This window comes from Diadema antillarum, unplaced genomic scaffold (assembly GCF_040938485.1).
Source record: "Diadema antillarum isolate AM-2024a unplaced genomic scaffold, OU_Dant_1.0 scf00000075, whole genome shotgun sequence".
Lineage (NCBI taxonomy): Eukaryota > Metazoa > Echinodermata > Echinoidea > Diadematoida > Diadematidae > Diadema > Diadema antillarum.
The window spans coordinates 5,001,280-5,020,084 of NW_027270964.1; the positions used below are offsets into that span (position 1 = coordinate 5,001,280).

At 45.0% G+C, this 18,805-nt stretch overlaps 1 protein-coding gene across 1 annotated transcript in view; it reads left to right on the forward strand.

Moving 5' to 3' along the window:
* Nucleotides 1-12,211: 12,211 nt before the first annotated feature.
* The window catches only part of LOC139717457 (receptor-type tyrosine-protein phosphatase delta-like), a 143,630-nt gene continuing 137,036 nt past the window's right edge, over nucleotides 12,212-18,805 (forward strand). The window contains exon 1 of the mRNA XM_071628963.1: nucleotides 12,212-12,742. Coding sequence (XP_071485064.1) covers nucleotides 12,661-12,742 — 82 coding nt within the window. The 5' untranslated portion in view covers nucleotides 12,212-12,660. The remainder of the gene's footprint in view (nucleotides 12,743-18,805) is intronic.

Sequence of the window (18,805 nt, forward strand, 5' to 3'; positions counted from 1 at the left end):
CATCGATCGAGTGGTCAGGTTGCCTAACGTTCGTAGTAGTTTGCCTCACACAGCATCAGTTAGCTGGAATTCGCATGCATTCGAATATATTTCAGCTTTTGAAAGGAATAATTTGGCTAAGAATGTTAACCGCATCCAGTTTGGTTTGTGTGATAGGCCAGGCCAACTCTAAGGCTGGGTTCACCTAGGAGTATACTATTCGGGTATACGGTGCACATTTTCGAGGGCACGCGAATAGCTTGAATTGAACGATGGAATTTCCTAATACCGGGTCACATAAGAGGGCAATATTCAAAACTGCCGTATAGCTGCGTATAGTAAAGTATAGTGGGAATCGTGCTTGTTCGATTTTCGTGCAGTGTGTACCATCTCCCGTTTATGAAATGATGAAAATTTTGTTCTAGATTTGCCCTTTTGCAAAAATAAGCATGTAGACTGATATTTTGATGCAGTGTTGTGTATCATGATCAAAATTAATATAATGTTATTAAACGAATTAAAAATAATCAGTCTTAATTGATTTACCCAAAATGATCCCCAGTGGAGTTGGGTCAGTTCTTTATTCATATATTCCATTTATAGCTTTCTTGTAAACAAATATGGTTCGTTCCGATGTAATCTCAATTTAGAAACCGTTAATAACATTGCTGGGATGGTTATGTAGGAGGAAGAAATCCTCCCTGCATGGGTTAGGGAGTTGACGGTGTATTGGGTCACTTGACGGCGCCAAAAGAACATTAAAGTAGGACACGCGTGCTACCTCATGTGACCCTCCATGCCCGAATAGCGTATAGCGAATAGCGAATAACGAATAGCGAATACCGTATACCGTATACTTCTATGTGAACCGAGCCTTAGAAACAGCTGATTTTGTTCGTAGCACCAATGAAGACACGGTATTTTGTCAATAGGGCAGTCAGTGGATATTTTGCTCCTTTTGTATTGTTCCTAGCATAGTTTGCCCACATAACATCAGTTGGCGGGAATTCGCATGCATTTGAATAAAATTAGACTTATGATTGGAATTCCTTAACTAGGAATGTTAACCGCACCCACTTTGGGTCGCGGGACAGGATATATTGAAGAAACTGCTGATTTTGTGAGAACCAATGAAAACGAGGGATTTTCTCATATGGGCGTTGAAGGGAGTTTTTACTCCTGTCATTGGCTAGGGGGTAGATTCAGTGAAAACAGGGAGGTGGGAACACCTCCCTGGTGAAAAGTATTAAAGGGGACAGCGTGGATAGAGACCAGCCTGTATCACCGCTGGAGGAGAGTCTTTGCTTCATGGAGGAGTCGTGCAGGCTGAGGAACGAGCCATTTTCCCTGCAGCAAGGCATCCAACATCATGCCGGTGCGGAGCCAGCGGGAAGGACCACAGGGCCGTTTCGTGGACGTCATCTCTCCCAGGAGTCGGGCAGCTGTCTACTTTGGCTCCTTTGTACCGGCATTTAAAGCAAATGTAAGTAAAACACATTTAGCCCTCTATTTATTTATCTATCTATTTATTTGCTTCATGGAATATCTGTAGACTATATAGATCTATGGTCTTAGTGAGGAAAAGACCTACACACAATGTGTACATCCAATGCTTTTTTTTTTTCATGTTTACAAGTTATGTTATGTAACATTGTTTGTGTGGAAACTGTATTAACTGGTTACTTTTATTTTTATGTCTGTTGTATCGGAGGTGAATGCTACGTCGACCACCTCACCATGCCGAGTGTCCCAACAGCCGTTATGGGGGACGTGCAGCCAGTGAGACCAATCCAAGCTCGGACACCTGCTGGACCGACCACGGAGCCATCCCCGGCAGCAGACACCTGTCCACCTGTACCCGCCACGAATGGGCCATTGGTAGTTTAGTCTGTCTTTTAAATCAATGCTTGCAATATGATATTGTGTCACTTGTGTTACGGTATATTGCGTGTCCAATATGCCACTTATCTCTTTTATCTCTTGATACAGGTTTCGTAACCATCTAGCAGTTAGCTCAAGTGGACATTATTTTAGCAGAATACGGTTTTAGGCGTTGATAATGTATTGGCTGTAAGCTCTCATTTCCTTTGGTTTTTGAATTCCATATTTGGGACAGAAATTATAGAAATTTTCTATGCTACTACAGGTCATGTGCCACCATATCATTTATATCCTCGACTTCCGTTTGGTTTTCTTTTTTAAATTGAAAAAAAGGTAAAACTAACAACAAATAAGAAAAGTAATACCGATTCTGATCAGTATAGCGAGATGTAGATTACAGAAAAGTTTATGATCAATATCATGTTTGTTATGTCTCTATAGACTTCTACAGGTTACTTGTCCAGTCTACGACCCAGAATGCCGAGCATCCCATTGCCTTAGTGGGTCATACAACCAACGAGACTAATCCACGCTCAAACAACCCATTACTAGAGCTGACCATAGAACCATCTTCGACGGCCGGTGCCTCCCCTCCCGTATACTTCACATTGGTTATCACGGTAGGGACGACTTTTACGATCCCGGGTAATGCATCGAAAGTCTTTATCAAGTGACTTGGCTGTCTTTTTGGGGACTGGCTGATTCTTTGCTTCATCCCAGACAACTTTATTCCTTTATGATATAAACTTTATTCCTTTATGATATAATCTAAATGATCTTAGAAATGACTGCGATCAAGTTTCGCTTTTAATCGTACAAACTTTCGGGTGGAACTGCTGTTAAAACCATTTGTACATAAGTAAGGTTGGATAATATTTAGATCAGATCCACAATCATTTTGGTATTTCCTGACATACGATATAAATGAATGGAGACTCTCCAATAAATGAATTTAGACCCCCTTTTGGTTTTAATTCTCTTCTCAAGAAACCAACAAAATAGCTGGCGACGTGCTTTGTGATGCATGTCGTATGTACAACAGTATTCCCTCTTGCCTCGAGACATTAAGTTGAATAAAATGACTTACCCTTTAATAACGACAGCTTCATCTTAAGACTCGAAAAGACCCGGTCAAGCGTCAAATCTTTAGTATAAATACAGATTGATGGACTTCTTGTAAATATATTGTACAGTTGATTGCAATAAAGAAGAAATTGTTACGAAATTAAAATAAAGTTTATTTTCAGAACCTGTTTTTGTCTTTATTTTCAGAGTGCCCAGATTGAAATGTAACACCCATCTCATTTTGTATGCAGAGTATATAAGATAAAATGTCAAAGTGCACAATGTACAGACCCCAGGGGGTGTGCTGTCACGGTGCCCACTCGGTCAGCACTGTGACAGCGCACACCCCCCTGGGACCTGCACACTCTACACTTTTGACATATCTTATCTTATATACTCTAGCATACAAAATGAAATGGAAAATACATTTATTCAGCGTTGTAATTTCAGGCGTGTTGTCAGTGTGAAATGTCACATCCACTTCACTTTGTATGCATCAGAGTATACAAAATGATTTCAAAATAAATGTGTGTGTGTGTGTGGGTCATTGTGATTGCGTGGCGTGTCCCATATCAAGCAGTAAACAAAGAGTATACAATACGGCAAAGAAAAATATTAATTTCTCAAAAAACACAAACACTCAACCGGACAAGACACAGTATCATGTGCCACACAGGGGTGGACTTTAAACAAGAGTACAGTACTCTTGTTTACAACCCATCCACTGGGTTTGACATATTCTTTGATACTGGGTCTTGTCTGGTCAAGTGTTTGTGCCTTTTAAGAAATTGTTATTTTTCTTTCTCGTTCTGTAGCAAGTAATACTTCAGGGGTTCAGAGCTAGCTAGAGTAAGGCCACCCAGGGGGTGGGGTTCAGGGCTAGAGTAAGGCCACCCAGGGGGTGGGGTTCAGGGCTAGAGTAAGGCCACCCAGGGGGTGGGGTTCAGGGCTAGAGTAAGGCCACCCAGGGGGTGGGGTTCAGGGCTAGAGTAAGGCCACCCAGGGGGTGGGGTTCAGGGCTAGAGTAAGGCCACCCAGGGGGTGGGGTTCAGGGCTAGAGTAAGGCCACCCAGGGGGTGGGGTTCAGGGCTAGAGTAAGGCCACCCAGGGGGTGGGGTTCAGGGCTAGAGTAAGGCCACCCAGGGGGTGGGGTTCAGGGCTAGAGTAAGGCCACCCAGGGGGTGGGGTTCAGGGCTAGAGTAAGGCCACCCAGGGGGTGGGGTTCAGGGCTAGAGTAAGGCCACCCAGGGGGTGGGGTTCAGGGCTAGAGTAAGGCCACCCAGGGGGTGGGGTTCAGGGCTAGAGTAAGGCCACCCAGGGGGTGGGGTTCAGGGCTAGAGTAAGGCCACCCAGGGGGTGGGGTTCAGGGCTAGAGTAAGGCCACCCAGGGGGTGGGGTTCAGGGCTAGAGTAAGGCCACCCAGGGGGTGGGGTTCAGGGCTAGAGTAAGGCCACCCAGGGGGTGGGGTTCAGGGCTAGAGTAAGGCCACCCAGGGGGTGGGGTTCAGGGCTAGAGTAAGGCCACCCAGGGGGTGGGGTTCAGGGCTAGAGTAAGGCCACCCAGGGGGTGGGGTTCAGGCTAGAGTAAGGCCACCCAGGGGGTGGGGTTCAGGGCTAGAGTAAGGCCACCCAGGGGGTGGGGTTCAGGGCTAGAGTAAGGCCACCCAGGGGGTGGGGTTCAGAGCTAGAGTAAGGCCACCCAGGGGGTGGGGTTCAGAGCTAGAGTAAGGCCACCCAGGGGGTGGGGTTCAGAGCTAGAGTAAGGCCACCCAGGGGGTGGGGTTCAGAGCTAGAGTAAGGCCACCCAGGGGGTGGGGTTCAGAGCTAGAGTAAGGCCACCCAGGGGGTGGGGTTCAGAGCTAGAGTAAGGCCACCCAGGGGGTGGGGTTCAGAGCTAGAGTAAGGCCACCCAGGGGGTGGGGTTCAGAGCTAGAGTAAGGCCACCCAGGGGGTGGGGTTCAGAGCTAGAGTAAGGCCACCCAGGGGGTGGGGTTCAGAGCTAGAGTAAGGCCACCCAGGGGGTGGGGTTCAGAGCTAGAGTAAGGCCACCCAGGGGGTGGGGTTCAGAGCTAGAGTAAGGCCACCCAGGGGGTGGGGTTCAGAGCTAGAGTAAGGCCACCCAGGGGGTGGGGTTCAGAGCTAGAGTAAGGCCACCCAGGGGGTGGGGTTCAGAGCTAGAGTAAGGCCACCCAGGGGGTGGGGTTCAGAGCTAGAGTAAGGCCACCCAGGGGGTGTTCAGGGCTAGAGTAAGGCCACCCAGTTCAGGGCTAGAGTAAGGCCACCCAGGGGGTGGGGTTCAGAGCTAGAGTAAGGCCACCCAGGGGGTGTTCAGGGCTAGAGTCAGTTCAGGGCTAGAGTAAGGCCACCCAGGGGGTGGGGTTCAGAGCTAGAGTAAGGCCACCCAGGGGGTGGGGTTCAGAGCTAGAGTAAGGCCACCCAGGGGGTGGGGTTCAGAGCTAGAGTAAGGCCACCCAGGGGGTGGGGTTCAGAGCTAGAGTAAGGCCACCCAGGGGGTGGGGTTCAGAGCTAGAGTAAGGCCACCCAGGGGGTGGGGTTCAGAGCTAGAGTAAGGCCACCCAGGGGGTGGGGTTCAGAGCTAGAGTAAGGCCACCCAGGGGGTGGGGCTAGAGTAAGGCCACCCAGGGGGTTCTAGAGTAAGGCCACCCAGGGGGTGGGGAGGGCTAGAGTAAGGCCACCCAGGGGGTGGGGTTCAGAGCTAGAGTAAGGCCACCCAGGGGGTGGGGTTCAGAGCTAGAGTAAGGCCACCCAGGGGGTGGGGTTCAGAGCTAGAGTAAGGCCACCCAGGGGGTGGGGTTCAGAGCTAGAGTAAGGCCACCCAGGGGGTGGGGTTCAGAGCTAGAGTAAGGCCACCCAGGGGGTGGGGTTCAGAGCTAGAGTAAGGCCACCCAGGGGGTGGGGTTCAGAGCTAGAGTAAGGCCACCCAGGGGGTGGGGTTCAGAGCTAGAGTAAGGCCACCCAGGGGGTGGGGTTCAGAGCTAGAGTAAGGCCACCCAGGGGGTGGGGTTCAGAGCTAGAGTAAGGCCACCCAGGGGGTGGGGTTCAGAGCTAGAGTAAGGCCACCCAGGGGGTGGGGTTCAGAGCTAGAGTAAGGCCACCCAGGGGGTGGGGTTCAGAGCTAGAGTAAGGCCACCCAGGGGGTGGGGTTCAGAGCTAGAGTAAGGCCACCCAGGGGGTGGGGTTCAGAGCTAGAGTAAGGCCACCCAGGGGGTGGGGTTCAGAGCTAGAGTAAGGCCACCCAGGGGGTGGGGTTCAGAGCTAGAGTAAGGCCACCCAGGGGGTGGGGTTCAGAGCTAGAGTAAGGCCACCCAGGGGGTGGGGTTCAGAGCTAGAGTAAGGCCACCCAGGGGGTGGGGTTCAGAGCTAGAGTAAGGCCACCCAGGGGGTGGGGTTCAGAGCTAGAGTAAGGCCACCCAGGGGGTGGGGTTCAGAGCTAGAGTAAGGCCACCCAGGGGGTGGGGTTCAGAGCTAGAGTAAGGCCACCCAGGGGGTGGGGTTCAGAGCTAGAGTAAGGCCACCCAGGGGGTGGGGTTCAGAGCTAGAGTAAGGCCACCCAGGGGGTGGGGTTCAGAGCTAGAGTAAGGCCACCCAGGGGGTGGGGTTCAGAGCTAGAGTAAGGCCACCCAGGGGGTGGGGTTCAGAGCTAGAGTAAGGCCACCCAGGGGGTGGGGTTCAGAGCTAGAGTAAGGCCACCCAGGGGGTGGGGTTCAGGGCTAGAGTAAGGCCACCCAGGGGGTGGGGTTCAGGGCTAGAGTAAGGCCACCCAGGGGGTGGGGTTCAGAGCTAGAGTAAGGCCACCCAGGGGGTGGGGTTCAGAGCTAGAGTAAGGCCACCCAGGGGGTGGGGTTCAGGGCTAGAGTAAGGCCACCCAGGGGGTGGGGTTCAGAGCTAGAGTAAGGCCACCCAGGGGGTGGGGTTCAGAGCTAGAGTAAGGCCACCCAGGGGGTGGGGTTCAGAGCTAGAGTAAGGCCACCCAGGGGGTGGGGTTCAGGGCTAGAGTAAGGCCACCCAGGGGGTGGGGTTCAGGGCTAGAGTAAGGCCACCCAGGGGGTGGGGTTCAGGGCTAGAGTAAGGCCACCCAGGGGGTGGGGTTCAGGGCTAGAGTAAGGCCACCCAGGGGGTGGGGTTCAGGGCTAGAGTAAGGCCACCCAGGGGGTGGGGTTCAGGGCTAGAGTAAGGCCACCCAGGGGGTGGGGTTCAGGGCTAGAGTAAGGCCACCCAGGGGGTGGGGTTCAGGGCTAGAGTAAGGCCACCCAGGGGGTGGGGTTCAGGGCTAGAGTAAGGCCACCCAGGGGGTGGGGTTCAGGGCTAGAGTAAGGCCACCCAGGGGGTGGGTTCAGGGCTAGAGTAAGGCCACCCAGGGGGTGGGGTTCAGGGCTAGAGTAAGGCCACCCAGGGGGTGGGGTTCAGGGCTAGAGTAAGGCCACCCAGGGGGTGGGGTTCAGGGCTAGAGTAAGGCCACCCAGGGGGTGGGGTTCAGGGCTAGAGTAAGGCCACCCAGGGGGTGGGGTTCAGGGCTAGAGTAAGGCCACCCAGGGGGTGGGGTTCAGGGCTAGAGTAAGGCCACCCAGGGGGTGGGGTTCAGGGCTAGAGTAAGGCCACCCAGGGGGTGGGGTTCAGGGCTAGAGTAAGGCCACCCAGGGGGTGGGGTTCAGGGCTAGAGTAAGGCCACCCAGGGGGTGGGGTTCAGGGCTAGAGTAAGGCCACCCAGGGGGTGGGGTTCAGGGCTAGAGTAAGGCCACCCAGGGGGTGGGGTTCAGGGCTAGAGTAAGGCCACCCAGGGGGTGGGGTTCAGGGCTAGAGTAAGGCCACCCAGGGGGTGGGGTTCAGGGCTAGAGTAAGGCCACCCAGGGGGTGGGGTTCAGGGCTAGAGTAAGGCCACCCAGGGGGTGGGGTTCAGGGCTAGAGTAAGGCCACCCAGGGGGTGGGGTTCAGGGCTAGAGTAAGGCCACCCAGGGGGTGGGGTTCAGGGCTAGAGTAAGGCCACCCAGGGGGTGGGGTTCAGGGCTAGAGTAAGGCCACCCAGGGGGTGGGGTTCAGGGCTAGAGTAAGGCCACCCAGGGGGTGGGGTTCAGGGCTAGAGTAAGGCCACCCAGGGGGTGGGGTTCAGGGCTAGAGTAAGGCCACCCAGGGGGTGGGGTTCAGGGCTAGAGTAAGGCCACCCAGGGGGTGGGGTTCAGGGCTAGAGTAAGGCCACCCAGGGGGTGGGGTTCAGGGCTAGAGTAAGGCCACCCAGGGGGTGGGGTTCAGGGCTAGAGTAAGGCCACCCAGGGGGTGGGGTTCAGGGCTAGAGTAAGGCCACCCAGGGGGTGGGGTTCAGGGCTAGAGTAAGGCCACCCAGGGGGTGGGGTTCAGGGCTAGAGTAAGGCCACCCAGGGGGTGGGGTTCAGGGCTAGAGTAAGGCCACCCAGGGGGTGGGGTTCAGAGTAAGAACGGGGTTCCAGAGGGTTCTCTGCATTCACCTCTATGCAACCAATGACGTCATTTATAAAATTAGTGAAGCTCTTGACGTCATTATGAATATCAAAAGTAGTGACGTCATTCATTTAGCTTTCTCTTATTAATACGTCCTATTATTTGATGTTTGTTATTGTTTACAGTCCGTATTTTGTTTACAGTCCGTATCATTGTTTACAGTCCGTATTTTTGCGCTTAATTCTGTTCTACGTTTTCTGGTCAAAAAATATGAATTTGATGATTTTTCAATAATTTTTTTTCAAGTTATTGTTGACTGTTGAGGTGAGATGTTTGATATACTGAAGTAAACGTGACGTTAGTCATTCTTCGATGGGATGGATTTACTTGATCGATATCTGTTTCGAAAGGGCTAGAGTGGCCTGGGAAGAGCCAGGTCCAGGTGCTGTAATTCACCCTAACTGACAGAACTGAACTGACAGCTATGGCTACGCGACTAAGCGGTCACTTCGTGAAAAGGATATTTCGAGATGATTGAAGAAAATGGTATGTCATCACGTTTGTAATCACGTAATAAAGCAGAATTATGATTTCATGGCTTGTGTGATTGTAGATATACATCAGTGTAATCACAATATTTCATTATCTCAAATTCATAAAAATCCTCATTTTTTTTTTTTTTTGCCTCTCCGGTCACTTCGTGAAACGAGCGACGACATGTATGATATATTTCCTATACCTACAAGAGCGAACAATATTTTGCTTTCTCTCAATTTGTGACTGACATGGTGGGTTAAATTCTATTCTTTTTTTTATATTTTATTCATAAGAACATAACTCCGTCAATCATTGCCGAATTTCTCTAGCATGCGTCACTGTTAGACGTATTTGAAACAAGAGGGGAAGAGGAAGCAACGTTCTGGTCACCGCCCATCTCAGTTCGTAAAAGTTACCTTGACTCTCCAGCACCAAGTAAGTTCTATCCAGTTGTCTCCATGATTACGAAGCCAACAAGTTACTATACCGCCCTCTGTAGACTACTAGTACACTACCTGTTTGCAGGGAAGCACAGTCCGTCCTGGTGGGGCTACTGAGTCACACGTTGTCCGGAGGTAGCCAGTCGGAACTCGCAACCATTCGTTAGTGGCAAACACATATTTATTAGAAAGATAAAGAAGCAAAGCTTATAGCAACAACGGCAAACATGCTGGTAACAATACACAATATAGTACCGTACATAAAATTGTCAGAACTTCATTTGCCTGGGTTGCTTGAATCTTGCAACAAAATCATCTCTTGCAACGACGAAAAAGAAATGAAGAATGGAAAAAGGAGAAGAAGAAGAAGAAGAAGAAGAAGAAGAAGAAGAAAGAAGAAGAAAAAGGGAAGAAAAAAAAGCAGGGAACTAGAAACGTGATCAATCTTATCTACCATCATCAATATTCATTTTCACTTTTGTAATTCATTATCATTGCGGAAATAATCAGACTGTTCATATAAACATATCAGTTCTATAATACAAGCAGGTGTAGGTTAGTATGCATAATATTCATACATGAATATATACATGTAAACATAATGTATAATCACCTTCTCTTATACGCCTTACAAAAGATATAAGACACGATATGAGACGCAATAATCAAATTGAGGTTCACGATCTCAGAATATCATATATACATTCATTGTTCCTTAGGCCTATACATCAAGCTGCTGTAAGTTTCTTATTGCCGCCATCCTTGATAAGAAGGCGACATCAGTTCGTGCTGTTATAATAGTGGAGAGATGAATAATAAATAAATAATAATATTAAATAATATATATAATATAATAATACAATAATAATAATAAAATATAACGACTTCTAATTCGACGTATATCAGTATATTTTCTTATATATTTTAACATAATTAAAGAGCATTTGACTTCATACCCCTTTCCGAAGTCAGGGGAATGATATTACCCTTAACTTAATGTCGGCAAAGGTTCGATGGAATGTGTACACTTTACATTAAATTTTAACATTTTTTCCCCTTTAATACGATTGAAGACCACAGAGGATCTTCTTATCGCAATGGAATCTTAGTGTGCGAACGATATGCTCTGAGAGCGACATAATAAGGTAAGAGAGAGATAGAGAAAGAGATGAAAGCAACAACAACAACAACAACAACAACAACAACAACAACAACGTCCCGCCGTTTCAGCAATGGATAGAGGACACAGTGCGACTGGGTTTGTTTTTGTATTTGTTTTTGGTTTTAGTTTTTGTTGGGTTTTCTTGGGGGGGGGGGGAGGGGTTAACCTTTTGTCCGGTGTGTCTCGCGAGAAACTTCACTCTAAAAAAATCCGAGTCAGAACTGACCCGGAACTGGGTCCGTTGCGGTCACACACCGTTCCGGGTCAAAAATGACTTTGAATTTGGTCATGAAGACCCCGAATTGGGTCACCCTGACCACATTCATGACTCTGAATGGGGTCATATCTGACCCCATTCCTTGTCATTTCTGACCCGGAACGGTGTGTGACCCCAACGGATCCAGTTCCGGGTCAGTTCTGACCCGGATATTTTAAGAGTGTTGGATGTTTAATTGCCCCCATTGTGCCACAATTATGAATTAAACATTGTAAATAGCCGGACTTCAAGACAAGCATGCTAAGTGTGGAGCCAGTGTCACCTGATTCATTTTGTGATATTCCATCTCCATAAAATGAAATTCACATTGCAAGCATCAGGTTTTAGTCGGGTCCGCAAGATTTAAAGCTCTAAAATCTCTGCACAGGAGGGATGAATATAAAATTTGAGCACCGGTACACTTTGGGACTCTCAATTTTAGGTAAAGTTTTATAATTATGTCTTAAAAAGTCATGAGACCACAAGTCTGTATATTCACACTTCTAATACACCTGCATGATGCGAGTTCAGGTATACAGAAAAAAAAAGTCTGATTAGGATCAGGTGACTTGAGACACTGTATTGTATAGTTTATGACTGGAAGTTAATTTGACCTTCTCATCGATTTTGTGTATATTTTCCAATATTACTGGCATTTATCCCTTACAAAGAATATCTTGCAAGAACGTTGTATTCTATTACTTTTTCCCCTGTTGGGGCTTTATCTTTTAAAGAGCTGCTAGGCTCACCAACCAAGCACTCACTGGTGCACAGTCTATTCGTAGCAATGCGAGAAATAATATTATCATCCATGTATGATATGCCAAGATTTGAAAAAAAAAAACACACACACACACAACCCTAAACTCTTAAATTTGAATCACGAAGAAACTAGTGTCTGGATGGTAAAAGATGACTTCACTATTCAATCCTTTCACGAAATCGGATTATGAAAATCATATCTGCAATTTATTTTGAAGGGGAAAAAAGTTGTTTGCTTACAACTTTACACGAAAATGTGCTATGGTAGTTGTTGGCTTGTTGTTATTTCACCGACTAGTGGAAGTGACTAGTCCTACAAAGTCGGGCATCAAACGAGCACCCCTTTCTCGGTCCTCTTTGCGCTGGGCACCCCCAAAAGTGGGTATTAATGTGAAACAAGGGGGCCTTTAAAGCTTCCCCTCTCCCTCTGACTCCATCAACTCGGTAGAAGCAGGAAGAGGTTCGTGAAAGCAAGCCATGAGTCAAGAAGTGAGTGTGGTACAAGAGAGAGAGAGAGAGTTCCATATGTTACTCTTCGACACGTGAGCCATAGTTGCACATTCTATCGCCCGAGTCGCGCGCTATAGCGAAATACCGCGCACATACACATAGCCACAGACAGCAGACATTCCACCCAGCTAGCTACGAAACTTTTCAAGCCGTACATTTTTCTCCTGATACACTTTGTGTACTCTTATTACGTTCATCGTTTTGCGAAGTGTCGAGATTTTCCCTTGAATCAAACGATAATCAATCCTATGTGGTACGACACACTCACAATATTCCAGACTGACAGGTTGTATAGGTAAGGCAGGAGGATTCACTTGTGGCACAAGGATTTCGAGTCCGGAACAAGGGGACGGAAGCGGGCCAAGAAAGGATGTAAACTCACGCACAGGGCTGTCAAGCTCTGGGTCGCTATTTCAGCAGAGTGAACTTGAAAGGTTCCACCGAACACAACCACCTGTACAACGTTTGTTTGTTTGTTTGTTTGTTTGTTTGTTTTTTGCCACCGATAAAGTGTTCGGAGCTGTGTCCACTTTGACCATCCCTCTTGATGTCTCGCACAGCGATTTGATTCAAAGGCAAACTTTGGATGGTTTCGGAAAATTTCACTCGGAAGGTTTAAGAAGGAATAATTCTCAAATGGCGTCGGTGGATTGGTGCTTTAAACAGATCGCAGTCTTCCTCCTTGCATTCTGCTGCGAAACGCTAGCTCAGCGATGGGGTAAGTCAATTCTGATTGAGGTCTCTTTATCGGTATTTTGTTTCAGTCTTCTCTCTAATATTCACCCTCTGTGTTCTTTAACCCAAATCGAAGCTGGCTGATATATGCATTCTAAATCTGTTAAAATTCCACCTTTACAGTAAATCGTGAAATAATCTCAAATCCATGGAACTATTAACGCTGGCGCAAGTCAGATTACATAGCAAATAAAGTTTAAAGCAGCGAGTCTCACATGTCGCTTCATGGATGTTTATTGTGACTTCGAGATTGTCAACCATTGCCAATTTTGTTTTCCTACAGTCATATGTCTTTCAAAATTGCCAAGGATCGCTTCTCTTTCACTGGCAGAATAGTTTTCTAAATATAATGACATGTTTACATGGTTTCTATGATGTCCAGGAGACTGCAATATTTCCCTCCCTCTATTAATTTAAGAACGTACATTTTCATAAAATGTCCTGTCCGTGTCCACTATAATGAAGATTCCTGCCCTGCGTGAAAACCAGAATACACTGAAATGATGCAATTAACTTCAGGATCAAATAATTCACGCTTATCACATAGCAAATAATCTGCGAATTGTTCACTCAGTAAATGTCATATTTCAATCCCAGCCCCATCCACACACACATACAGGCAGTACAACCCCTATGGCACTCTCCCTCTCTTCAAGGATATCATTCTACGCTTTACGAATGCCCTCACCTTGAACTACAGCAGGGTGATTATTACGTCACCACTGTTTGATCTTATCTTAGAGTGTAGAACTTCACAAGAAGCATATCCTAAACGAGCTTTGTAAGTAGTGTAGCACTGAAGTAGTGTTGTAAGGAATACTAGTATTTGTTTTTCTTCGTTTATTCTACTTTATTTGTTCATTATTCTGCTTTCACACATCAAGCACGGACAACATCAAAATAATGAGAGTGATCAAACAACTTCGGCACACTGATGTACAATCGCAATATCAGAGAGCGATAAGCTTGCAATGATTAGATTCTGTAGTTAATTAAGTCTCAAGAGAGAGTGACGTAATAAACACGAGATAAGAAAATGCGCGATTGTGCGAAATACAACGAATGGGTCCATACGTGCACGCAACAAAATAAATCTAAACAATGAGACGTTCTTATTCGCCTATTTCATTCTCACTGACGGTTTATCAAATTCTTCTCATCTGACTCCTTTGGAATAAAAGCTAAACTCCAATACAGAGCCAAATTGACTATGATGAATAGAGTAAAATCAAACAAAGAAATCAGTACATTATCTAGTATCTATATCTATAGAATTGGTCATAACATAAAAAAGCCACGGATGAATATGCAGAGTTTTATCGCGAAGTAGAGTAAGCGCCATTTTGAAATATTTTTAAAGTATAAAGTCTATAACGAGAATTATATAGAGCAAGGTAAAAGTTTTCCATTGGTAGCTTTTTGAAGTTGTAAATAATAATATCCCGTATGTTCTTATCATCTTATTTGTTTTTATAGCAGCTTTAATCGCAAATATCACCAAATTAACAAGAACGTGAAAATTGGAGTTGACTCGTTTTGCAGTCAAACTCTCCATTTGCACTTGTTCCCCCATCTCAGGCAGTAGCTACAATATGAATAGACGGTTGATCATAACTATTATTAGCATCGCCTTACAACCGCCCTCATGGTTTGAATACATGGAGATATCACTATTAAAAAGAGTGCTTGATAATTTATAGAATAAAACCTTTTCCACCTTAAAAATCATTATTGTTATGATGATACAGCTTTATAAACAACAGTTTTGTGGAAAGTATATAAGAAATAATAATTTTCATTGTAATTTATATATAGTGTTGATTTATGTGTAGATGGGCTGGAGAATTGTGAAGTAGTGTCTTATGAGTGTCCACTATAGACCGTGAGGTACAGTATTCCTTTCACTGACGAATTATCTCTAACTGTACCACCCCTTTAGATTACCGTTATCACTCGCGTATGATACTTTCGACGGCGGTCTGGCGAATATAAGGTACATTGAAAAGAATAAATCACTTAAGAGATGAATACTGCACGCAAAACTGACATCTTTAGAGGTTTCTTCCTTCACGATGTTTCTGTTCTTAATGTTTTGGACAGTGCGTGTTTATTTCAACATGTTTAATGGTGGGTTTTGTCTCCCCAGTGAGTGGCTCACATCAAATTTCACCGACTCTCGCTTTCACAGAGCTATAGATTTTGAAACCAATAAGTGATCTTGATGGACAAGACGATATGATATCTTGATTAGCCTTTAGTCTTTTCTTTCTTTTTTGTTAACTGAAATGAATACGTTGGGATATGAATTATCTTTGTCTCTATACATACACGCATACGCATAAATACACATACACACACATTCTATATGTCTGTATACAAAACCGATATATCAGATACTTTTAAAGGGGGAAGTGCGGTCCTGTTTAAAGTTAGTTTAAAACAAAGAATGAAATCTTACAAGCACAAAATAAATTTAATCAAATTTGGATCAGAATTAGGAAGTAATGAAATCGTGAAGTTTCTCTAATTTTCAATAAACACTTCTCGAATAGTCAATATGAGTGAGTTGATGATTTTATCCCCTCACATTTTGCCATTATACTTTTTACCACAAATGTTGAAATTTTCATCTTTTTTTAATGCATATGTCCTAGTCTGAAATCCTAATTATGTCTGAGTGATCATTATTCTGAAGTTATTAAGCCAGAAATAATACGTTTTACAACTCTATAGCTGAGAGATTTATTTTGTCATTTTTTTTTTGAAGCGGTTAATAAAGAATATGAGGTGATGAGCTCATCAGCTCACTCATAAGTTATTCATACGCGCTGTTCGAGAACTGTTTTAAAGAAATTAACAAAACTTTACAATTTCAGAACTTCTCTAATTTTGATCTGATTTTGATCAAATTTTCATTTTTGTTTTTTGGTTGTTGTTTTGTTTTGTTTTGTTTTTTCTTTTTGGTAGAATTTTACTCTTTCTTTTCAGGCTAACTTTTAACTGGACTGAAATTCCCCTTTAAAGGAAATAAACTTCCATAGTAAGAAAGGTTACGCCAGCAGTGTTTCCCTCCTCAATAGAGCAATGTTTTAATGAACTTATTGCTTTCTTTTACTAATGGGTATCGTTTTGGTTAGAGACAGACAAGACGGACTGAAGATGTACAACTTTTATCTTGGTGCGTTAAGTACATGCAGGAATGGTGGAGCATCCATAATATCAAGAACTTAATTGTCTAGAACCATACAAACCACTCCTTCCTTGGTTGATAATACATTATTTGATAAAGGCCATATTGCACACATAATGTGATCGCTTCAACTCTAGATGACACAATATGGGACCATCCGTTTATGCTACATATTCTGATGAATCGAATTTAGGGGCGAGAAAAGTGGAACGTGCCATCGGGGTTAGACACTTGACGTCTCGGCCCAACAAATCGAATCTTTACGTGGGTGATAACATTGATTGCTGATAATAGGCGTCGCTCACATCAAAATTGTCTGTCGTGTGGTGATAGGAAAACACGGTTAGTCTGGGGGTAATGGCGAAACTATTGGCGTGCTGTAATGATCTTATCAGGTGTGGAGTGACTGGGAGAGATGGACCCAGCCATATCTTCACAAGTGATGACGGGTTAAATCAGTCTTGGTAATTCCTTATGTTGGGATTTTTTTATCATCATTTACAGATATCATTATCAGAGATAGGGTCCTACAGTTTTGATGCATGTATGTGTTTTATAATATTCCGCCACGTCATCTTGCAAGGGTGACCTTGTATCTCTCCTGTGTAAATAATCTTAACAGCACAACTTGAATAATAGGCTTATAACTGATGACCTGAAACAAGGCACGTGATATTTTAATAGCTAAATAGATTTGAAATAGGCCTACTTTTGCTGGCAATTTTAGGCACTTTTTTAGGATTATCAGCACGTGCTGTTGGGTGGTGACAGAATCTGGGGGTAGGTGCCTGTAGGCAACCATGAACCTGATTTGTCCAGTACAAGGTGTATGTGGATTTCATCATCTCAGAAGAAACGGGTTAAACCAAGGGGGTACTAGGCGAGCTCGCCTAGTACAGGTACCTTCTTGGCTAAGCCTTCACAGCCGCACTCGATACATACATTGTAGCTCCAAGACAGTTTAGTGCATGGGAAAGCAGTAGAAGATAAGAACTTCCTCGCGATGTTTCCGCCAGACAACGAGAGCCTTGTATAGCATGGTAAGAGAGCCAATGCCATGGACATTTATTTATGCTGTGTACACCGATGTGTCCAGGCGGTTTGACCCTGTGTTGACCAACTTTCAGCTTGTATAGAAACCGAGAGCAGAATTTGTTACAGGTTCTTTGCACGCCATGCAGTTGAAACGTGTGACAGGTCTCGTGGAAAGCAATCAGCGGGAAATTCGAGTCTTGTGGTTATGTGTTTGATCCCTGCGCAGAGGGTTACAGGTCAACCAAAATTCGATATCCCAGTCACTTACTCTTGTCTGTTCGTAATTAGAACTCGTGACACAGAAAAGAGCCCCCGTTGGGTCTTTAAAACACACATTTTTTATACCCCTAATGCTATAGTCATACACGGTCGAATGGCAAGCCGTTTTAACATTTAATCCTATTTCAAGAATTCGACTTCTTGATATAAAGAATTCATTTCTTGATATCAAGATATCGAATTCTTGATATCAAGAATTCGACTTATTGATATCAAGAACTCATTTCTTGATATCAAGAATTCGACTTATTGATATCAAGAACTCATTTCTTGATATCAAGAATCGAATTCTTGATATCAAGAATTCATTTCCTGATATTAAGAATTCGACTTCTTGATATCAAGAATTCGATATCTTGATATCAAGAAATGAATTCTTGATATCAAGAATTGCCATTAGTTAACAACACAATTTTTTTTTTAAAATATATATCAAGAATTCGACTTCTTGATATCAAGAGTTCATTTCTTGGAATCAAGGAATCGAATTCTTGATATCAAGAAATGATTTTTTGTTGCTAACCAATGGCAATTCTTGATATCAAGAAATGAATTCTTGATATCAAGAAATAGGATTAAATGTTAAAACGGATTGCCATACGGCCGGATTTCGAATTGGGTCCATAAGGAATTAAAACAATATCGACCCGGTTCGAGCCGTAGAGACCCGCATTAACCCGCATCGTAACCCGTGTCAATTCCTGATGGATTCCGGGGGCTACGATACGGCGGTGAAATTTTTTTTTGTCATGTTCAAAATTTTATAACGGATTTCAATTCTGTATTGATATCCGAATTGACCCGGTTCGAACTGCATTAACTCGCATCGACCCGCTGCATCCCGCAGCGTAAAACCGCATGGACCACTGTGGTATGGACCCTTGCCGCACACCGCAATGCCTTCATGCAACAGATGATGACAAGGTTTACATCCGGGTCGGTGATGGGTCGAAGCGGGTTGACACGGGTCGATAGGGGTCGAAAAGGATTCAGTTAAGGTTTTAAAGCGGATTTTTTTATACGGTTCGATACGGGTCAATACGGGTCAAACAGGACTAATAAGGAATTAATTCGGGTCGATACGGTTTTAATTCCTAATGGACCCGGTTCGAAATCCGGCCGTGTGTGACTGTAGCATAAATTACCCTCCATTCCGGGACTAATCCGGCTCATTTTTCACCCGGATCAAATCCGTTTTGTGACCCGGCCGTGTGTGACTGTAGCATAACCCACTTTTTACCACATAGAAGTGTGATACACCACTAGGAGCCTTATTGCAGTTTGCACGGGAACAGATGAATTCCAGTCCAATTATAAGTTCAGTGTGATCAGAAAGAATGAAAATGTGATCGAAATCGGATAAGAATTAGGGAAGTAAATATGAAATGGTGAAGTTTCGCTAATTTCTGCAGAACAGTTCTCGTACAGTTGACATGAATATGCAAATTAGTGAGCTGATGTCACCACCGCACAGTTTCCCATTGATCATGTACCAATAAGAAAATACGATAATGCAATATTTCTGTTATCAAAGTGTAAAAC